Source organism: Aythya marila, assembly GCF_965140915.1.
Source record: "Aythya marila genome assembly, chromosome: 31".
In the NCBI taxonomy this organism is placed as follows: Eukaryota; Metazoa; Chordata; class Aves; order Anseriformes; family Anatidae; genus Aythya; species Aythya marila.
Genome location: NC_139072.1, coordinates 873,134 through 893,360, shown reverse-complemented (window position 1 = coordinate 893,360; position 20,227 = coordinate 873,134). Strand labels below are relative to the sequence as shown.

Genomic DNA, 20,227 nt, shown 5'->3' with positions numbered 1-20,227 from the left:
GGCCGCGGCCACCGGGGGGCGATGGCGGAGAGCGCCGGGGGGCGGCCAGGAACGGGCGGTGGGCGCTGAGGGGAGGGGAGCGGCGCTGAGCTCCGGCCCCGCCGCCGCCGCCGCCGCTTTTGAGGCGGGCGCTGCCCGGGGCGGCCTCGCCAACGGCCGCCAGGCTCCGCCCCCCCGGCTTCGCGCCTCGCCCGCGGCTCCCCATTGGCTGGAGGGGAGAAGGGGAGGGCGGGGATTGGCCGCCGGGCGCGTGGCGGGCACGAGGCGCGCGGCACCACGTGGGGGTGGGGGGGGGAAAGGCGGGAGCGGGGCGGCGCATGCGCACGAGCGGCGGCGCGGTTGTCTCGCTCTCCCCCCTCCCCTCGCTGTTGGCGCATGCGCAGGAGCAGCCGCGCGCCGCCCGGCCGCGTGATCGCCGCCTCCCCTCAGCCGGCCGCGCATGCGCAGAAGCGCCGCCGCGCTTATTAGCATGTCATTAACATAAATTTACATAATGCCGAGCGTCTGCGCTTGGCTGGGCGCATTGCTCAGCGCTGAGCCGGGCTAAGGTTGCGGATATTTGAATAAATTTCAGTTTTAAAGGGAAAACTGCCCCACACCTGTGGTAATTTGCATAATTTTACAGACTATGAGCGCGTGAGGGGGGGCGCAGTGTTACTGAGGGCGGACCCGGGCCGTTAATTGCCCTCATTAAGCTCATTTGCATCCACGCCGGCCCTTTCGCCGCGCCGTTGCCATGGCAGCCGCTCGCCCCCTCCCCAAGATGGCGGCGGGGGGCGCTCTGCCCGCCGAGCCGCGTCTCTATGGTCGCGCATGCGCAGTGCGGGGCATGGCCGCCGCTCCCTCCTTCCCCCCTCCCCTCCCCGTTGCGCATGCGCAGCCCCGCCGCCCCAGCGGCGACCACGCGGGGAGGGGGAGGAGGGGGCGCACCGCGCACGCGCACTGCACCAGGGAGGGGCGGGGGCCAGCGGGCGCCGCGCCGCGCATGCGCACCGCGCCGCGCGTGGCGCCGCAACCCCCTCCCCCCCCATCCCGCGCATGCGCAGCGCCGCTCCCCCGCCTCGCCCCACCGCGCCCCTCCCTCTCTGCGCACGCGCAGCCGGCGAGGGGCGGGGCGGCGGCTGCGCGGCCGCCTCGCGGCGCATGCGCAGAGCGCGCGGGGCGCTCTCCTCCCCCTCCCCTCCCTTAGGGCGGACGCGCTCACCGCGGGGGGGGTGGTTGCGGGAGGGGGGGGGTTGGGGGCGGCGCTCCCCGCGCATGCGCAGTGCGGGCCGCGGGGTTGCAGCAGCCGGAGCGGCGGCAGCAGGCGGCGGTTGGGCTCGCGGACGGGGGGGGTGAGTGCGGCGGGGGGGGGCGGAAAAAAACGGGGGGGGCAAATTGAGGGGGTACCCGGGACCCCCCTACCCCCCCCCCCTCCACGACTCCCCGAATGGACTCGCCCGGCCCCGGGAGGGGAGGGGGGGAGCGAGGAGCGCGCGCGGGGCCCGCGTGGCGCCCCCCCCCCCCCCCTCCTCCCCCCCTATTTAAGGGCCCGCGCTGCCCCCGGGCCCCCTCAGACGGGCGGCGGCGGCCGCCCCGCGAGGGTCGCTCCCCGCTCGCTCCGCGTCTCGAGGGGGAGGGGGGGGAAAAATTGGTTAAATGACGTTTTTTGCACCCAAAAGCGGGCCCGGGGAGACCCGGCTCGTGCCGGGGGGGGGGGCGGCGCCGAGCTTGGGGGTGGGTGGGGGAGTTCTGAGCGGGGTGGGGGGGGCTTAAAGGGTTTTAAGGGGGGTTCTAGGGGTTTTGGGGGGGGGTCCCAGGGATTTTGGGGGGGGTCCCCAAGGATTTTGGGGGGTTCTCAGGGATTTTGGGGGGGTTTCAGGGATTTTGGAGGCCTTAAAGGTTTTTTTAGGGGGCCCTAAATGCTTGGGGGGTCGCTCTTAGGGATTTGGGGGGGTTCCGGGGATTTAGGGAGCCTTAAAGGGTTTTTTTTTGGGGGGGGGTTTCAGGGGTCTGGGGGGGGGCCTGAAGGCTTTGGGAGGGGTTTTAGGGATTTGGGGGGGGGTCCTAAAGATTTAGGGGGGGTTCAAGATGATTTTTGGGGGAGTTTCAGGGATTTAGGGGGGTTTTACAGGCCTGGGGGGTCTTAAGGATGTGGGGGAGGCCTTAAAGGCTTCTTGGGGGGGGTTGAAGGGATTTGGGGGGGCTTAAGGGATTTTTGGGGGGCGTTCTGGGGGTTTAGGGAGTCCCTAAAGGCTTTGGGGTGGGCTTTAAGGTTTGGAAGGGTTTTAGGAAATTTTTTTGGGGGGTCTTGAAGGTTTTGGGGAGGGGTTTAAAGGTTTTAGGGGGGTCCTAAAGATCTTGGGGGGTGAAAGGATATGGGGGGGGCTCAGATGCTTGGGGAGGCGTTAAAGGTTTTTTTTGGGGGGGGAATTTAGGGTTTGGGGAGGGCCTGAGGCCTTTTTGGGGGGTTTCCAGGAATTTGGGGGGGTCCCTGATGTGTTGGGGGGGGCCCAGAGTTTTTTTTAGGGGGGGTCTTAGGGGTTTAGGGGGGTCCTAAATTTTTTTTGTGGGGGGGCCACGTGTTTAGGAGGGATTCAGGAGGTTTTTTTGGGGGGGATTTAGGGTTTAGGGAGGTTTTGAGGCCTTTTTTTTGGGGGGTGGGGGGCAGGGATTTAGGGGGAATCCCAAGGCTTTTGGGGGGGGGGTCCCAGCTGATTTTTGGGGAGATTAAAGGGTATTTTTGGAGGGGGGGGTCCCAAAAGCTTAAAGGGGGGGGGGCTACGTGCTTGGGGGAGGGGTCCTGGGGTTTGGGGGAAATTCACAGGATTTTGGGGGGGGTCCTAAAGGCTTGGGGGGGGGGGTCAAAGGTTTTGGGGGGGGCCTCAGGGGGTTGGGGGAGGGTTCTAAGGGTTATGGGGGGGCCCCAAGCATATGGGGGGGGCTTAATTTTTGGGGGGTTACGGGTGAAGGTTTTGGGGCGAATCTTAAGGATTTTGGGGGGGGCTTTAAGGGGCTGGGGGGGGCTGAGGGGCTTTGGGGGGGGTCCCAGGTACCTGGGGGGGGGGGCAGTGCCCTGAGGGTGGGCTCCCAGGGCCTTTTTCGGGGGGTTCCCAACCACTTCGGGACCCCCAACCCCCCTGGGGGGAGCCCTGAGGCTTTTTGGGGGTGCCCCAAGGATTTTGGGGGGGGTCCCCAAAAATTTGGGGGGGGTCCCAGGCCCTCAAACCCCTCCCCCCCGCCCCCCGGCCGCCGCCATGTGGCTGCGCGGGGCCTAGGCCGGGCCGTACCACTGCGGGGGGGGGAGGGGGGGGTGACGCCGCACCACGTGGTTCCCCCCCCTCCCCCCTCAACCTCGCGTTGGTTCCGCCCGCCCCGCAGCCGCCGCCGGCTGGGACCGTACCAAAGCGGGGAGGGATGGGGGGGGTTTGGGGCGTCCCCCCCCCGGGGCGCTGCGGTGGTGGCGGCCGGGGCCGCTGAATCACCCGGGCTGGCAGGCGCTACCACTGCGGGGGGGGGGGAGGGAGCGTGGTGCCCGTGTCCCCCCCCCCTGAGGTGCGGTGGTCGCGGCCGGCCCGGCATTAGCGGCAATGGGGCTGGGATGTACCAAGTGCGGGGCGCGGGGGGGATGGGGGGGGTTTAGGGGGGTTTTGGGGCCCTTTTGAGGGTTTGGGGGGTTCCGGAAGGGTTTGGGGGGGGGTTGGGGGACATAAAGGGGGGATTTGGGGGGGATTTGGGGTCTCAAAAGGGTGTTGAGGGGGCTTGGGGGGGTCCTGGAGGGGATTTGGGGTGAGATTTAGGGGTTTTGGGGGCCCTATAGGGGTTTTTGGGGGGTTTGGGGCCTTATTGAGGTGTAGGGGGGGGATGGGGGGCATTAAGGGGGGATTGGGGGGGTTTGGGGAGGATTTGGGGGGCATTTGGGGTCCCAGGAGGGTGTTGGGGGGGATTTGGGGGTCCCAGGGAGATTTTGGGGTGATTTGGGGGGGGTTTGGGGTCTTCTAAGGGTATTCGGAGGGTTTTGGGGTCCCATAAGGGTGTTAGGGGGGATCGGGGAGGTCTCAGAGAGGTTTTGGGGGATTTGGGGGTGTTTTGGGGTCCAGGAGGGTTTTTTTGGGGGGGTTTGGGGCCCTTTTAGGGTGTTAGGGAGGGATTTGGGGGGTCCCAGAGAGGTTTTGGGGGGATTTTTGGGGGGTTTGGGGTCCTGGAAGGTTTTTTGGGGGAGGATTTGGGGGTCCCATAGGGGTTTGGGGGGGCGGTTTGGGGGTTTTATGAGGGCGTTGGGGGAGATTTTGGGGGCCCTGTAAGGGTTGGGAAGGGGGGATTTGGGGTCCTAAGGGGGGATTTGGGAGTCCTGTGAGGGTGCTGGGGGGATTTTGGGGGTCTTGGAGTTTTTTGGGGGCCCCATAGGGGTTTTGGGGGGCTTTTGGGGTCGTATGAAGGTGTTGGGGGGGTCTTGGGGGTGCTGTAGGGGTTTGGGGGAAGAATTTGGGGTTTCGAGAGGGGTTTTGGGGGGTATTTGGGGCCTTAAGGGGGTTTTGGGGGGGCCCATAGGGGCTTGGGGGGATTTGAGGGGCTTTTGGGGTCCCAGAAGTGTGATTGGGGAGGGGTCGGGGTCCTATAAAGGTGTTGGGGTCTTGTGGGGGTTTTGGGGGGATTTGGCGGTCCAGTAGAGGTGTGCGGGGGGGATTTGGGGGTCCTTTAGGGGTTAGGGGTCTCTTGGGGGGGTGGGTTGTGGGGGTTTGGGGTGTTATAGGGGATTTGGGGGGGGGGTTGGGGGTCCCAGAAGTGTGTTGGGGGTGTCCTGGAAGGGTTTTTTGGGGAGATTTGGGGCCGTATTGGGGATTTAGGGGTCTCATAGGGGTTTTGGGGGAAATTAGGGCGATCCCATAGGGCTGTGGGGGGGTTGGGGTCCTGTAGAGGTTTGCTGGGGGGGGGATTGGGGGTTCTGGTACCCCCACAGCCCAATCCTGCCCTTTTTGGGGTCCTGATCCTCCAATATTGGGTCCAGGGCGTGTCCCCCCCCCCCAGTGCCTCCTTCTTGGGGTCCCATTGGGGTGTCCCCAGTTTTGGGGGTCCCATTGGGGTGTCCCCATTAATGGGGCTCCCGCTGGGCTGGCCCCACCCCCAGGGGTCCCATTCCGCCCCTATAACCCCTGGGGGTCCCATTAGGGTGCCCCCATTAATGGGTTTGCATTGGGGTCTCCCCATTAACGGGTCCTTATTGGGGCATCCCCAGTCCTGGGGGTCCCATTATGGTGACCCCATTAATGGGTTTGCATTGGGGTCTCCCCATTAATGGGATCTTATTGGGGCGTCCCCAGTACTGGGGATCCCATTACATCCCCATGTTTTCTGGGGGTCCCATTGGGCTGTCCCCATTAATGGGGTCTTATTGGGGTGTCCCCAGTCCTGGGGCTCCCCTTGGGGTGTTTGCATTAATGGCTTTGTATTGGGGTGTCCCCATTAATGGGGTCCTATTGGTGTATCCTCATTAATAGGATCTTATTGGTGTGTCCCCAGTCCTGGGGATCCCATTACAGTGACCCCATTAATAGGTTTTTATTGGGGTCTCCCCATTAATGGGGTTCCATTGGGGTGTCTCCAATCCTGGGGGTCCCATTGGGGTGTCCCCATTAATGGGGGTCCCAATGAAGCTTCCCCAGTCCTGGGGGTCCCATTGGGGTGTCCCCATTAATGGGGTCTTAATGGGGGTGTCCCCAATTCTGGGGGTCCCAATGAAGTGTCCCCATTAATGGGGGTCCCATTGGGGTGTCCCCATTAATGGGGTCTTAATGGGGGTGTCCCCAATCCTGGGGGTCCCATTGGGGTGTCCCCATTAACGGGGCTCCCATTCGGCTTCCCCCACATCCTTGGCTCCCATTCCCCCCCCACGACCCCTGTGCATCCCGATGTGCCGTGTCCCCCCTTACCGCCCCCTAAATCGCCCTTTTTCACCCCGTTTTCCCCCCCCAGCGGCGCAGCGGCAGCATGGCGGACGACCTGGACTTCGAGACGGGCGACGCGGGCGCCTCGGCCACGTTCCCCATGCAGTGCTCGGCGCTGCGCAAGAACGGCTTCGTGGTGCTCAAGGGGCGCCCCTGCAAGATCGTCGAGATGTCCACCTCCAAGACCGGCAAGCACGGCCACGCCAAGGTACTGCCCCGAAACGGGGTGAAACGGGGTGAAATGGGGCAAAAACGGGGCGAAACGTGACAAAACGCACAAGAACGGGCACCAAATGCGCCCAAACGGGCACCAAATGCACCCAAACGGGGATCAAATGCGCCCAAATGGGCACCAAATGCGCCCAAATGGGGGTCAAACGCACCTAAATGGGCACCAAATGCGCCCAAACGGGCGTCAAATGCACCCAAACGGGCATCAAATGCGCCCAAACGGGCATCAAATGCGCCCAAACGGGCATCAAATGCGCCCAAACGGGCATCAAATGCGCCCAAACGGGCATCAAATGCGCCCAAACGGGCATCAAATGCGCCCAAATGGGCACCAAATGCACCCAAACGGGCTTGGAATGGGTCCGAAATGCCCTCAAATGGGCTCCAATGACGTCAAAATGGCCCAAATGGGCGTGAAATGGACACCAGCTGCCCCAAAATGGGCCCAAAGCAGGTCAAATTGCCCCCAAGTGGGTCTGAAACAGGCCCAAAAGGGCCCCAAATGGGTGTGGAATGGATCCCAAATGCCCCAAAATGGGCCTAAATGGTTCCAAAACAAGTCCAAAATGCAGCAAAATGGCCCAAAACAGGTTCCAAATAGGTTAGAATGGTCCAAAATGGATTTGAAACGGGTCCCAAATGCCCCCAGATGGGCTCCAAACAGGTCAAAATGGCCCAAATGGGTGTGAAATGGATCCCAACTGCCCCAAAATGGGCCCAAAGCAGGCCAAAGTGCGCCCAAATTGTCCCAAATGGGCCTAAAACAGGCCCAAAATGGGCTCCAAGCTGGTAAAAATGCTCCCAAATGACCCAAGTAGTCCCAAAACAGGCCAAAATGCCCCAAAATAACATGAAACGGGGCCAAAATAGGTCAGAATGCTCTAAAATGGGTTTGAGATGGGCTCTAAATGCCCTAAAATTGCCCCAAATGGGTCAAAGTGCCTTAAAAATGGCTCCAAATGGGCCTGAAACAGGCTCAAAATGCCTTAAAATGGGCATGAAACGGATTCCTAATGCCTCAAAATGGGCCGAAATACCCCCAAAGGGGCTCCAAACAGGTCAAAATGCCCCCAGACAGGTTTGAAATGGGCCCCAAAATGGCCCAGAACACATCAGAAGGGGGCCCAAATGCCCCCCAAAATGGCCCAAAACACATCAAAATGCGCCCCAAAGGGGTCTGAAACAGGCCTGAAATACACCAAAATAGGCCTAAATATCATGAAATACGCCCTATATGGACCAAAATGGCCCCAAATGGGCCTAAAATGGGCCCAAAGTGCCCTGAATTGCCCCCCAAATGGGCCTGAAATAGGCCCCAAATGACCTGAAGTGGGTCCCAAACAGGTCAAAATGCCCAAAAATGGCCCCAAATGGGCCAGAAACAAGCCCAAAATGGGCTTGAAACAGGCCCCAAAAAGGTCAAAATGGCCCCAGATGGGCCTGAAGCAGGTCCCAAGTGCACCAAAATGGCCCAAAACAGGCTCCAAACAGGTCAAAATGCCCCAAACAGGCCTGAAATAGGCCCAAAATGCCTTGAAATAGGCCTGAAACGGGCCCCGGTATGGGCCCGAAATGCCCTAAAATAGGCCTAAAATGGGCCAAAACACCCCCAAGTGTCATGAACTGGGTGTCAGAACAGGCCCAAAATGGGCTGAAATGCCCTAAAATAGGCCTGAAACGTGCGCAATACAGATCTAAATGCTTTGAAAGGAGCTGAAAACAGGCCAAAACGGTCCTAAATGGGCCTGAAATAGGCCTCAAATCCGTTAAAATCTCCCCAAATTGGGCCTGAAATGGGTCCAAAAAGGGCTGAAATGCCCCCAAATGGACCTGTAAGGGGCCTGAAATGGGCCTGAACTAGGCCCGAAATGCCCCAAAACACCTGCAAAGGCGCCTGAAATTGGCCCAAAATTTGCCAAAATCCCCCCAAATGACTGCAAAGGCGCCTGAAACAGGGCCAGAATGTTTGAAATGGCCCAAAAGGGGCCTAAATTGGGCCTGAAACAGACGCAAAATGCACCCAGATGGGCCTGAAACGGCCTAAAATGCGCCCCAAACAGGCTGGGATACCCCAAAATTCCTGGAATTGAGCCTGAAAGAGGCCTGAAATGGGCTGAAATGCCCCAAAACAGGCCCCGGAAGTGGGCCTAAAACGGGCCTGAAACAGGCCCAAAATGACCCAAAATTGGCCTGAAACAGGAATGAAAAGCCACGAAATGCACCAAAAACCCCCAATATGCCTTGAAATGGGACGAAAACTACCGCAAAATAGCCCAAATCACCCTGAAATGGCCCCAAAATGCCCCCCACGGCCCTGAAGTCCCCCCCGCTTCCAAACTGACCTCAAATACCCCAGGAATCCCCCTAAATGACCCCAAAATGGTTTAAAACACGAGCTGAATGAACCCAAATCACCCTCACGCTCAACCCCCCCCCCCCCCCGAAACATCCCCAAATACCCCAAAACAGCCCCAAATTTCCCCAATTCCCCCAAGAACACCCAAAGCGCCAAAAAGCCCCAAACAGCCCCAAAATCCCCCTAAACCCCCCAAACTTCCCCAAGCTCCCCAAAGCCCCTCGAAAGCTGAAACCCATCAAAGCCCCCAAATTCCTTAAAATCCCCCAAAGTGCCTCAAAACCCTGAAAACTCCCCAAAATCTCCAAAACCCCATAATTCCCCCAAACTCCCTTAAAGTCCCCAAACCCCTCCAAACTCCCTAAAACCCTTTGAAGTCCCCAAATCCCCCCATATTCCCCCAAAGTCCCCAAGCCCTTTTTAGCCCCCAAATCCCCTAAAATCCACAAAATCCCCAAAACCCTTTAAAATCCCCGAGTACTTCCAAACTCCCAAAATCCCCTAAAACCCCCCAAAACCCCCCAAAACCATCAAAGGCCCCAAAACCCCTGAATCCCCCCCAAACTTTTCCAAGCCCCCAAATCCCCCAGTTCCCCCCAAAATTGTCCAAACCCTTTAAAACCTTAAAACCTCCAAAATCCCCCAAAAGCCTTTGAAGCCCTCAAAAATTCTCCAAATCCCTTCAAATCTCCCCAAATCCCCCAATCCCCTTAAAACCTCCTCAAAGCCCCCAACCCCCCCAAATCCCCTAAAACCTTTGAAACCCCCCAAAAGCCCCGAATCTCCCCCAAATCCCCCGACCCCTTAAAACCTCCGTGAAGCCCCCAAAATGCCCCAAATCCTTTAAATCCCCCAAATCCCCCCCTGGCAGCCCCTCCCCCCCCCCCCCCCCTTGAAGCACCAAGCCCCGCCCACTTTTAGACCCCGCCCCCAAGGCCCGTGTTCAACCTTGAAGCCCCGCCCCTTGAGCCCCAAGCCCCGCCCCCACTGACTGCACCCTTGTGACCATGCCCACTGAAGCCACGCCCCCTATGAGGCCACACCCACGGGCATTTTGCCCCAAGCCCTGCCCTCCCCATCCCCAATAGCCCCGCCCACTTTGCTCTCCAAGCTCCTCCCCTGACTTGGCCACGCCCCCAGGTCCCTGGTCCTTAACCCCTTGTAACCCCAAGCCCTGCCCTGCCCCGCCCCCTTTGATCCTCAAGCTCCGCCCCCAGGGGGCCCCGCCCACCCGGAGGCTCCTCCCCCACCATGACCACGCCCCCACCTTTGGCCACGCCCCCAGGTCCCCCCAGCCCTTAACCCCTAGTAACCCCAAGCCCTGCCCTACCCCATCCCTGGGCCCCTCCCCCTTCGCGCTCCAAGCCCCGCCCCCCTCGGTGCCCCGCCCACCAGGAGACTCCTCCCCCAGCATGGCCACGCCCCCAGCATGGCCACGCCCCCACGTTCTCCTGTTAACCCCTTATATCCCCAAGCCCAGCCCCGTCCCCAAGCCCCACCCCCTTTGCGCCCCAAACCCCGCCCCCCACGGGGCCCCGCCCACCCGGAGGCCCCGCCCCCACCGTGGCCCCGCCCCCAGGTGCACCTGGTGGGCATCGACATCTTCACGGGCAAGAAGTACGAGGACATCTGCCCCTCCACCCACAACATGGACGTGCCCAACATCAAGCGCAACGACTTCCAGGTGGGCGGGGCTAAGGGGGCGGGGCCACAGGGGGGCGGGGCCTCAAGGGGCGGGGTCTCAAAGGGTGGGGTCCCAGGGGGCGGGGTCTCAGTGGGGAAAGGCCTGGGGGGAGTGGCCTCGGGGGAGGGCCCAAGGGGGGGAACCTCAGGGGGTGGGGCCTCAGGGGCGGGGTCTCGAGGGGGAGGGGCCAAGGGGGGGCGGGGTCTCAGGGGGGAGGGGCCTCAGGGGCCATAGGGCGCCCTATATTGAGCTCTGGTCACCCATAGGGCCCCGTCTGTGTTGTGGGGCACCCCACAGGGCCTTGTTCTTGCCATGGGGCACGCCATAGGGCCCCGTTTGTGCCATGGGGCGCCCCATATCCTGCCATGGGGTGCCTATAGGGCCACATCTCTGCCATGGGGCACCCCATAGGGCCCCATCTTTGTTGTGGGGCACCCCATAGGGCCCCATTTTTGCCATGGGGCGCCCCATATCCTGCGATGGGGCCCCCGTAGGGTCCCGTCTTTGCTGTGGGGCACCCCATAGGGCCCTATAATTGCCATGGGGCACCCCATAGGGCCCTGTGTTTGCTGTGGGGCACCCCACAGAGCCCCATAAGTGCCATAGGGCGCCCTATATTGAGCTCTGGTCACCCATAGGGCCCCATCTTTGATGTGGGGCACCCCATAGGGCCCCATCTGTGCCATAGGGCACCTCATAGGGCCCTTCTTTTGCCATGGGGCACCCCATAGGGCCCTGTAATTGCCATGGGGCACCCCATAGGGCCCCGTATTGCAGTGTAGGCTGCCCCATAGGGCCCCGTTTTTTCCATGGGGCACCCCATAGGGCCCTGTTCTTGCCATGGGCCCCCCCTCTGCCCCATGGGGCGCCCCATATCGCGTTGTGGGGCCCCCCCGGTGACTTTTGGCCCCGCAGCTGATCGGGATCCAGGACGGGTACCTGTCCCTGCTGCAAGACAGCGGCGAGGTGAGGGAGGACCTGAGGCTGCCCGAGGGGGAGCTGGGCAAGGAGATCGAGCAGAAGTACGACTGCGGGGAGGAGATCCTGGTACGGCCGCTGGGGGGGCTATGGGGCGCTGGGGGGGGTCGTGGGGGGGTTATGGGGTGGGTATGGGGCGCTATGGGGTGGTTATGGGGTGTTATAGGGTGGTTAAGGGGCACTCTGGGGGGTTATGGGGCACTAGGGGGTGGGTATGGGGTGGTTATGGGGTGGTTATAGGGTGCTGGGGGTGGTTATGGGGTGCTATGGGGTGGTTATGGGGTGTTATAGGGTGGTTAAGGGGCACCATGGGGGGTTATGGGGCACTAGGGGGTGGGTATGGGGGGTATGGGGTGCTACAGGGTGGTTAAGGGGTGTTATGGGGCGCTATGGGGTGGTTATGGGGTGCTGGGGGGTGGTTATGGGGCACTATGGGGTGGTTATGGGGTGGTTATAGGGTGCTGGGGGGGTTTATGGGGCACTACGGGGTGGTTATGGGGTGTTAGGGGGTGGTTATGGGGCACTGGGGTGCTCTATGGGGTGCTGTGGGGCAGGGGGTGGCTGTGGGGTGCTGGGGGGTGGCAGTAAGGGGAGTGTGGGGGAGTTGTGGGGGGCTATGGGGTGGTTATGGGGCAATATGGGGGGGTTGTGGGGCGCTGTGGGGTGCTATGGGGCGCCCCACGAGCCCGGCCCCACAGATCACCGTGCTGTCGGCGATGACCGAGGAAGCTGCTGTCGCCATCAAGGCCATGGCGAAGTAAAGGACGCGCAGGTGGGGGGCGCTATGGGGCAGGGGGGGTGCTATGGGGCAGGGGGAGCCATGGGGGATGCTGTGGGGCAGGGGCTGGCCCCGTGGCATGGAGCAGTTATGGGGCTGGGGGGTGATGTGGGGTGGGGCAGGGCCCTGCTATGGGGCTGAATGTTGTGGGGCTGGGGGGGTGGAACCCTGAGTGCGCTATGGGGCAGGGGGTCCTGCTATGGGGCAGGGGCTGCTATGGGGCAGAGCACTGCTATGGGGCAGAGGGTCCCGCTACGGGGCCGAACATTGTAGGGTTGGGGGGAGGACTCTGACTCTGCTATGGGGCGGGGGGTCCCGCTATGGGGCAGGAGGCCGCTATGGGGCAGAGCTGTGGGGCTGAACTTTGTAGGGCTGGGGTGGAGCCCTGATTCCGCTATGGGGCAGGGGGTCCTGCTATGGGGCAGGAGACTACTGTGGGGCAGGGCATTGCTATGGGGTGGAGGGTCCTGCTATGGGGCAGGGGCTGCTATGGGGCAGGAGGCCGCTATGGGGCAGAGCTGTGGGGCTGAACTTTGTAGGGCTGGGGGGGGCGACCCTGACTGCGCTATGGGGCAGGGGCTCCCGCTGTGGGTCCGCCCCATCTCTGTGGGTCCGGGGGGGTCTCCCCGTGCCGTGGGGCCCCCCCCAACCCCCCCAGCCCCCCCCAACCTCCCCCCGTTCCCCCCCCCAGGCCGGCGGACGCAGCGGGGCGGGGGCCCCCCCCGGGAACACTACAGCCGCCGGGGGGGGGGTGGGGGGCGGGCGGCGGGGCCGGGGGGGGTCCCCAGCCCCACGGCCGCCCCCCCGGTCCCCCCCCTCCCCCCCCCAAGAGCGCCGGGGCTGGGCCCTGCCCCCCCCCTCCCCCCGCCCCCCCCCCAACTCCCCGGGCCCCCCCCCCCCAGCCCCCCGGGGGGGGCCCCGCGTGGCCGGGGGGGGGGCTGGGCCCCGGCGCCCCGCCCCCGTTTGTTAATCAGCCTGAATAAAAAAGGAAACGAGTTTAATACGACGGCGGCGTGACGTCATGGGTGACGTCATGGGTGACGTCACGGGCTGGGGGGGCGACGTCACTTGTGGTAGAAGCGCTGGCCCTGGCCGTGGGGCAGGAACGGGTGGCGGGCGGCCGGGGGGGTGCTGGCGGCGAACCCCGACTGTGGGGGGGGGGGGAGGAGGGTGAGCGCTGCCCCACAAGTGTGGGGCAGGACCCACAAGTGTGGGGCGGGACCCACAAGTGTGGGGCGGGGGAGGTGGGGCCTGACCCATAAGTGGGGGGAGGTGGGGGGAGGGAGAGGGGTGGGGTGTGGGGGGGGAGTGGGGTACAACACTTGTGGGTCCTGCCCCACATATGTGGGGTGCGTGGGGTGAGCTCTGCCCTACAAGTGTGGGGTGGGACCCACAAGTGTGGGGTGGATGTGGGGTAGGTTTGGAGAGGGAGAGGGATGGGGCAAGGGGGGGTGAACGGGGTCCCAGGTGTGGGGTGGACAAGGTGGAGGCAGACCCATAAGTATGGGGCAGGATCCACAGATGTGGGGCAGGTGAGGTGGGCACTGCCCCATATGTGTGGGGCAGGAAGGGGGGGGAGGGCGAGGGGTGGAGGAGGTGAGTGGGGCCCCACAAGTGTGGGGCAGGCAGGGGTGGGCTCCGCCCCACACGTGTGGGGTGGGTTCTTGGGGGGAGATGGGGCAGGGGGGCTGAGGGGGCCCCACACGTGTGGGTCCTGCCCCACACGTGTGGGGCAAATGGGGTGAGCCCAGCCCCACAGGTGTGGGGCAGAGGGGCCAGGTGAAGGGGGGGGGAGGGGATGGGGGGTGATGGCGCCCCCCAGGTGTGGGGCAGCCCCCCAGGTGTGGGGCAGTTGTGGGGCACTCACCGCGTGGGGCTGCTGGGGGCTGGCGCCATGGGGCGGGAAGCTGCCGGGCGAGGCGGGGCGAGCCGGGTGCGTGTAGGGCAGCCCCGACTGGGGGGCGCGGTGAGGAGGGGCCTGACCCACAGATCTCCCCCTGCCCCACACATCCCGCCCCACATGTCCCTTCTACCCCACATGTCCCTGCCCCACTCATCCCTGTCCCATAGTCCCTGACCCACACATCCCTGCCCCACATATCCCACTCCACATGTCCCTCCTGCCCCACACATCACACTCCCCATGGCTGTGCCCCACACATTCCCCCTGTGCCCCACAACCCTGTGCCCCACACATTTCTACCCCACACCCCCCCCATGCACCACATCCACCCCCCCATGCCCCATATCCCCCCGTGCCCCACAAGTCCCTCCTGCCCCACACATTTGTGCCCCACAAGTATCTTCTGCCCCACAAGTTCATCCCTCCTGCCCCACACATCTGAACCCAAATCCCTCCTGCCCCACATATTTCTGCCCCACACCCCATACCCAAGTCCCAACTGCCCCCCAGGTCCCTCCTGCCTCACACCCCGTGCCCCCCAAGTCCCCCCTGCCCCCCAAGTCCCCCCGCCCCATACATTTCCCCCCCCCCCTCACCTTGGGTGCCGGCTGCATGGGCACGGGCAGCTGGGGGCTGGGCAGCAGGGCCGGGCTGGGGTGCAGCGCCTGGGGGGGGCCGGGGGGGGTCAGTGTGGGGCAGGGCCCAGCCCCCCGGCCCCATAAGTGTCCCCCCAGCCCCACAAGTGCCCCCCAAGTGCCCCCACTCACGGCGTCGCTGAATCCCGACTGCTGGTTGGCGTGCTCCAGCTGCTTCTGCAGGGGGATGCTGCTGCTGGGGGGCAGGAAGCCTGGGGGGAGGAAGGGGGTCAGCCCCACACTTGGGGGGCTTGGCCCCACACTTGGGGGGCAGGGGGATGGGGGAGGCTCAGCCCCACATATATGGGGCAGGGGGGTGACATGACCACACTTATGGGGCAGGGGGCGTTGGGGGTGGGACTCAGCCCCCCATATGTGGGGTGGGGGGGTTGCACGGCCCCACACTTGGGGGTCAGGGGATTAGGGGGGGCTCAGCTCCACATATGTGGGGCAGGGGAGTTGGGGGTGCAGCACCGCGCCCCACAGATGTGGGACGGAACGGGAGGGAGAAGCCCAGCCCCACAGATGTGGGGCAGGGAGCTGGGTGGAGGAGCAGCCCCACAAGTGTGGGGCAGGGGAGCGCTGAGCCCCATAAGTGTGGGGCAGGGAATGTGTGGGGCAGGGAGGGACTTATGGGGCAGGGGAACTTAGGGGACAGACCCCCCCCCAACCCCACCCCCTGGGCGTGTCCCCATAGAAGCCCCGCCCCCATCCCTAAATGGGCGTGTGCCCTGAGGCCCCGCCCCCAGTGGGCGTGTCCCCGGAGGCCCCGCCCCTTACCGGTCTGGGTGGGGGGGAAGTGTCCGTGGAGGCCGAAGCCGCCCCCCGGCTGCTGCTGGGGCAGGAAGGGGAGAGCCGGGAACCCCGAGGGGCCTGGGGGGGGCACGGGGGGGGCACGGGGTGAGCGGCGGCCCCACTGCGGCCCCCAGCCCACAGGAAGCCCCCCGGACCCACAGCAGGGCCCCAGCCCCATAGGACCCTCCCCAGCCCCATATCTGCCCCCCGGCCCCCCCCCCAGCCCAATAGTGCCCCCAGCCCCATATCATGCCCCATAGCATCCCCCTCTTGCCCCATAGCCCCCTCCCAGCCCCATAGCACCCCTGTGCCCCATAGCATCCTCCCCAACCCCATAGCCCCCCCCAGCCCCTTATCACACCCCATGACCCCCCCCAGCCCCATATCACACCCCATAGCCCCCCCCACCCCATAGCGTGTCCCCCAGCCCCTTAGCCCCGCCCAGCCCCATAGCGCCCCCCAGCCCCATATCACACCCCATAGCCCCCCCTTGCCCCATAGCCCCCCCCAGCCCCATATCACACCCCATAGCCCCCCCTTGCCCCATAGCCCCCCCAGCCCCATATCACACCCCATAGCCCCTCCCAGCCCCATAGCACCCCCCTGCCCCATAGCATCCCCCCCAGTGCCCCCCCCTGCCCCATAGCGCCCCCCCCAGCCCCCCCTCACCGCGGATCTGCTGGGAGGCGCCGTAGGGAGCCGGGCACGGGCTGCCCGGGGGGGAAGGGGGGGGGTGCTGCTGGCCCTGCCCCACGGCGAAGGGGCCCGGCCCCCCTGCGCCCCCTGGAAGGAGCCGTGCTCCCCCCTGCCCCGAACGACGGCTGGGCCCCGAAGTGGCGCGTCTGGGGGGGGGGACACTCAGATGGGGGCAGACCCACACTTGGGGGGCTGACCCCCAAAATAGTGACCCCCACTTGGGGGGCTGACCCACACTTGGGGGGCTGAGCCCCAAAATAGTGACCCCCACTTGGGGGGCTGACCCACACTTGGGGGGCTGACCACAAAAACGGGGTGACCCCCACTTGGGGGCTGACCCACACTTGGGGGCTGACCACAAAAACGGGGTGACCCCCACTTGGGGGGCTGACCCACACTTGGGGGGCAGACCCCAAAAACAGTGACCCCCACTTGGGGGCGGACCCACACTTGGGGGGCAGAGCTCCTCATCTGTGGGGGGTGACTCCCCCAGAAAAGGGGGCCTGACCCACACTTGGGGGGTGAGCCCCACACCTATGGGGCTGACCCCCCCCAGAAAAATGGGGCTGACCCACACTTGGGGGCTGACCCTCAAAAAAGTGAGGCTGACCCACACTTGGGGGGTGACCCACACATTTTGGGGAACTGACCCACACTTGGGGGTCCAGCCCCACACTTGGGGAGTGACCCCCTACTTGGGGGCTAGCCATACTTGGGGGGCTGAACCCCTAAAAAAAGAAGGTCTGCCCCCCCACTTGTGGGGCGCCCCACACATTCAGGGGGCCACACTCCGGGGGCTGCCCCCCCTCAGCTCCCACCCCACACATCCCCCTCCACCCCCCAACCCCCGGGGCTCGCCCCACACCCCCCCACACCCACCCCCAGACCCATGGGGCCCCCCCAGATTTCCGTGGGGCTGCCCCACATCCTGCCCCACATCCCGCCCCACATCCTGCCCCACTCACGGTGATGACGGGCGGCCCGAACATCTGCTTGGCGCGGTCGGCCGCCAGCAGGGGCCCGGCACGGCTGTGCCCCCCGGGGCTGCCTGCGGGGGGACAGAGCCCTATAGCGCCCCATAGCATGCCCCATAGCGCCCCATAGCGTGCCCCATAGCGCCCCATAGCGTGCCCCATAGCGCCCCACACAGCCCTATAGCGCCCCATAGATCCTTATAGATCCCCATAGCACCCTACAGTGCCCTATAGAGCCCCACAGAGCCCTATAGCACCCCATAGCGTGCCCCATAGCGCCCCATAGCAACCCACAGAGCCCCACAGAGCCCCATAGCGCCCCATAAAGCCACGTGGTGCCCCATAGCATGCCCTATAGAGCCCCACAGACCCACATGGCGCCCCATAGTGCGCCCTATAGTGCCCCATAGAGCCCTACAGTGCCCCATAGCGTGCCCCATAGAGCCCTATAGCACCCCATAGATCCACATGGTGCCCCACAGCGTGCCCCATAGCGCCCCATAGAGCCCTATAGCAGCCCCCCAGCACCCTGTGGTGCCCCCCAGCTGCCCCATAACCCCCCTAGCCCCACCATAGCCCCCCCCAGCTGCCCCAGAGCGACCCTCCCTGCCCCCCCAGTGCCCCATAACCACCCCCAACCCCCCCATAACTGCCCCCCGCTGCCCCCCATCACCCCATAGCCCCCCATAACCACCCCCCCAGCCCCCCACACCCCCTCCAGCTGCCCCATAACCACCCCCCCAGCCCCCCACACCCCATAGCCCCCCCCCAGCCCCCTACCCTGCATGTTGATGACGTGCCCCCCCCCGTGCACCATCCCTGCTGGTAGGCGGCCGCCGTCAGCGTCGTCATGTCACTGGGGGGGGGGGGGGCACTCAGTGACGGCCCCACAAGGACCCACGGAGCCCCCCCAGCCCCACAGAGCCCCCCCAGCCCCACAGGGACCCACAGAGACCCCCCGGCCCCACAGGGACACATGGAGCCCCCCCCCAGCCCCATGGAAGCCCCCCCAGCCCCCCAGGCACCCCCCAGCCCCACAAGTGCCCCTCCCATGACCCCCCCCTCCTGCCCCACACCCCCCTGGCTGCCCCCCAAGTGCCCCCCCTGCCCCACATCCCCCCAGCCCCCCAAATACCCCCCAGCCCCCCAAGTGACCCCCAAGTGACCCCCAGCCCCCCAAGTATCCCCCCAGCCCCACATCTCTCCTGCCCCACACCCCCCAGATGCCCCCCCCAGCCCCACAAGTGCCCCCCAGCCCCCCAAATACCCCCCCAGGTGCCCCCCCCAGCCCCCCAAGTATCCCCCCTGCCCCACATCCCCCCAGCCCCAAATACCCCCCAGCCCCCCAAGTGCCCCCCAGCCCTACACGTACCCCATCCCATGACCCCCCCAGTGCCCCCCCAGCCCCCAAGCACCCCCCAGCCCCCCAAATACCCCCCCAGGTGCCCTCCCAGGTGCCCCCCCAGCCCCCCAAGTGTCCCCCCCAGCCCCACAAGTGTCCTCCAGCCCCCAAATACCCCCCCCAAGTGCCCCCCCAGCCCCCCAAGCACCCCCCAGCCCCCCAAGTGCCCCCCCAGGTGCCCCCCCAGCGCCCCCCCACCTCTGCTCCTTGCGGCGCCGCTTCTCCTCCTCGTGCAGCACCTTCTTGAGCTGCAGGAAGAGCTGGTGCTTCTCCTCCTGCAGCGCCCCCAGCTTCTCCTGCAGCTTGGCCAGCTGGGGGGGGGCACGGCCATAACGGGGGGGGCACGGCCGGGGGGCTGCGGGGGGCTGGGGGGCGGCTGGGGGGCGTGGGGGGCTCGGGGAAGGGGGGTTGGGGGGGATTTAGGGGGTTTGGGGGGCATTTGGGGCACTGGGGGCTTGGGGAGGGGGTTTGGGGGGTCCTGGGGGATAAGCCTGGGGTCTGGGGGGGCATTTGGGGGCCTTTAGGGGGGACTGGGGGGGCATTTGGGGGCGCTGGGGGTCTTGGGGAGGGGGTTGGGGGGCAGTTGGGGGGCTTTAGGGGGGGCTTGGGGGCCTGGGGGGTAGCCAGAGGTCTGGGGGGGCATTTGGGGGGGGTTTAGGGGGTCTGGGGGGCTTGGGGGAGGAGTGTTGGGGGGCTGGGGGGGGGGACTTGTGGGCTTGGGGGGGGGGTTAAGGCGGGAGGGTGCTTGGGGGGGCCTTTAAGGGGGTCCCAAATGGAGGGTCCCCAAAGGGGGGGGTCCCAAGGGTGGGTCCAAGGGGGTGACTTTATGGGGGGGGGTCCCGAGGGGAGGGTCCCATCGAGGGGTACCCAAGGGGGGGTCCCAAGGAAGGGGTCTCAAGGGGGGGATCCAAAGGGGAGACATTGAGAGGGGGGTCCCAAGGGGGTGACTTAAAGGGGGAGTCCCCATGGGGGGGGTCCCAAAGGGGGGTCCCGAGGGGGGGGTCATGGAGTGGGGGGGTCCCAAGTTGGGGGACCCCAAGCGGGGGACTTTAAGGGGGGTCCCTGAGGGGAGGGTCCCCACGGGTGGGAGTCTAAATGGGGGGGGTCCCAAGGAAAGGGTCCCAAAGGGGTGTCCCCAAGGGGGTGTCCCCAAGGGGGGGGTCCCCAAGGGGGGGTCCCAGGGGGGTGTCCCAGGGGTCCCCTGTTCCCGCAGCCCCCCACCTGCTCTCTGGTCTCCTCCAGGGACATCCTCTCCTCCATCTCCTTCTTGCGGCGCCGCTCCTGCTCCTCCCGCAGCTTCTGCTCCATCATCTTGTCCACCTCCTCCTCCTCTGGGGTCACGGGGTCAAAGGGCACGGGGTCACAGGGCCAGGGGTCACAGGGTTACAGGGCCAAGGGTTACGGGTCAAGGGTCACAGGGTCACAGGGCCAGGGGTGAGCCAGCACCGGGGGCGCCACGGCAACGGGGGGGGGGCCGCGGTAACCGGGGGGGGCCCTTACGGTAACCGGGGGCCAGGCTCCGGGTCGCCATGGCAACCGGGGTAGGCCGCGGGGCCCCTGCGGCGAGCTGGGGGCGGGCCCCGGGGTTTCCATGGCAACCGGGGTCTCCCCTTGGCAACGCGGCCCCGCCCCCGCGCCGTCTCCATGGCAACCGCGCGCGGCGTCTCCATGGCAACCGGGGGGCTCCTGCCCGGCCGGCCCCGCCCCTCGCGGCGGCGTCTCCCATGGCGACGGCCCCGCCCCCCCCCCCCGCCCTGGCGGTTGCCGGGGTGATGCGGGGGGAGGCCACGCCCCCTCCCTCCGTTGCTATGGCGACGCGGCCCCGCCCGCGGGGGGATGGGGCTGGGGGCACTGCCCTGACCCCGTGACCC

The 20,227-nt window shown here is 65.5% G+C and overlaps 2 protein-coding genes across 2 annotated transcripts; one reads left to right on the top strand and one right to left on the bottom strand.

Annotated features, from left to right (window-relative positions):
* The first annotated feature begins 1,213 nt into the window (after window positions 1-1,213).
* On the top strand, window positions 1,214-12,950 carry EIF5A (eukaryotic translation initiation factor 5A). The gene is made up of 6 exons (XM_082781669.1): window positions 1,214-1,334; window positions 5,953-6,132; window positions 10,091-10,195; window positions 11,111-11,242; window positions 11,872-11,945; window positions 12,643-12,950. The coding sequence occupies exons 2-5, from the start codon at window positions 5,968-5,970 to the stop codon at window positions 11,932-11,934; spliced, it is 465 nt and encodes a 154-aa protein (XP_082637795.1). The 5' UTR covers window positions 1,214-1,334; window positions 5,953-5,967; the 3' UTR covers window positions 11,935-11,945; window positions 12,643-12,950.
* GPS2 (G protein pathway suppressor 2) lies at window positions 12,934-19,887 on the bottom strand (the record flags this gene model as incomplete). Its single annotated transcript, XM_082781623.1, is given in 14 exon segments — window positions 12,934-13,099; window positions 13,819-13,905; window positions 14,451-14,519; window positions 14,622-14,701; window positions 15,270-15,362; window positions 15,954-16,058; window positions 16,061-16,087; window positions 16,090-16,126; window positions 16,946-17,028; window positions 17,735-17,776; window positions 17,779-17,810; window positions 18,555-18,667; window positions 19,578-19,687; window positions 19,857-19,887. Coding segments are annotated over 14 exon segments (993 nt in total). The 3' UTR covers window positions 12,934-13,015.
* Window positions 19,888-20,227: the final 340 nt, after the last annotated feature.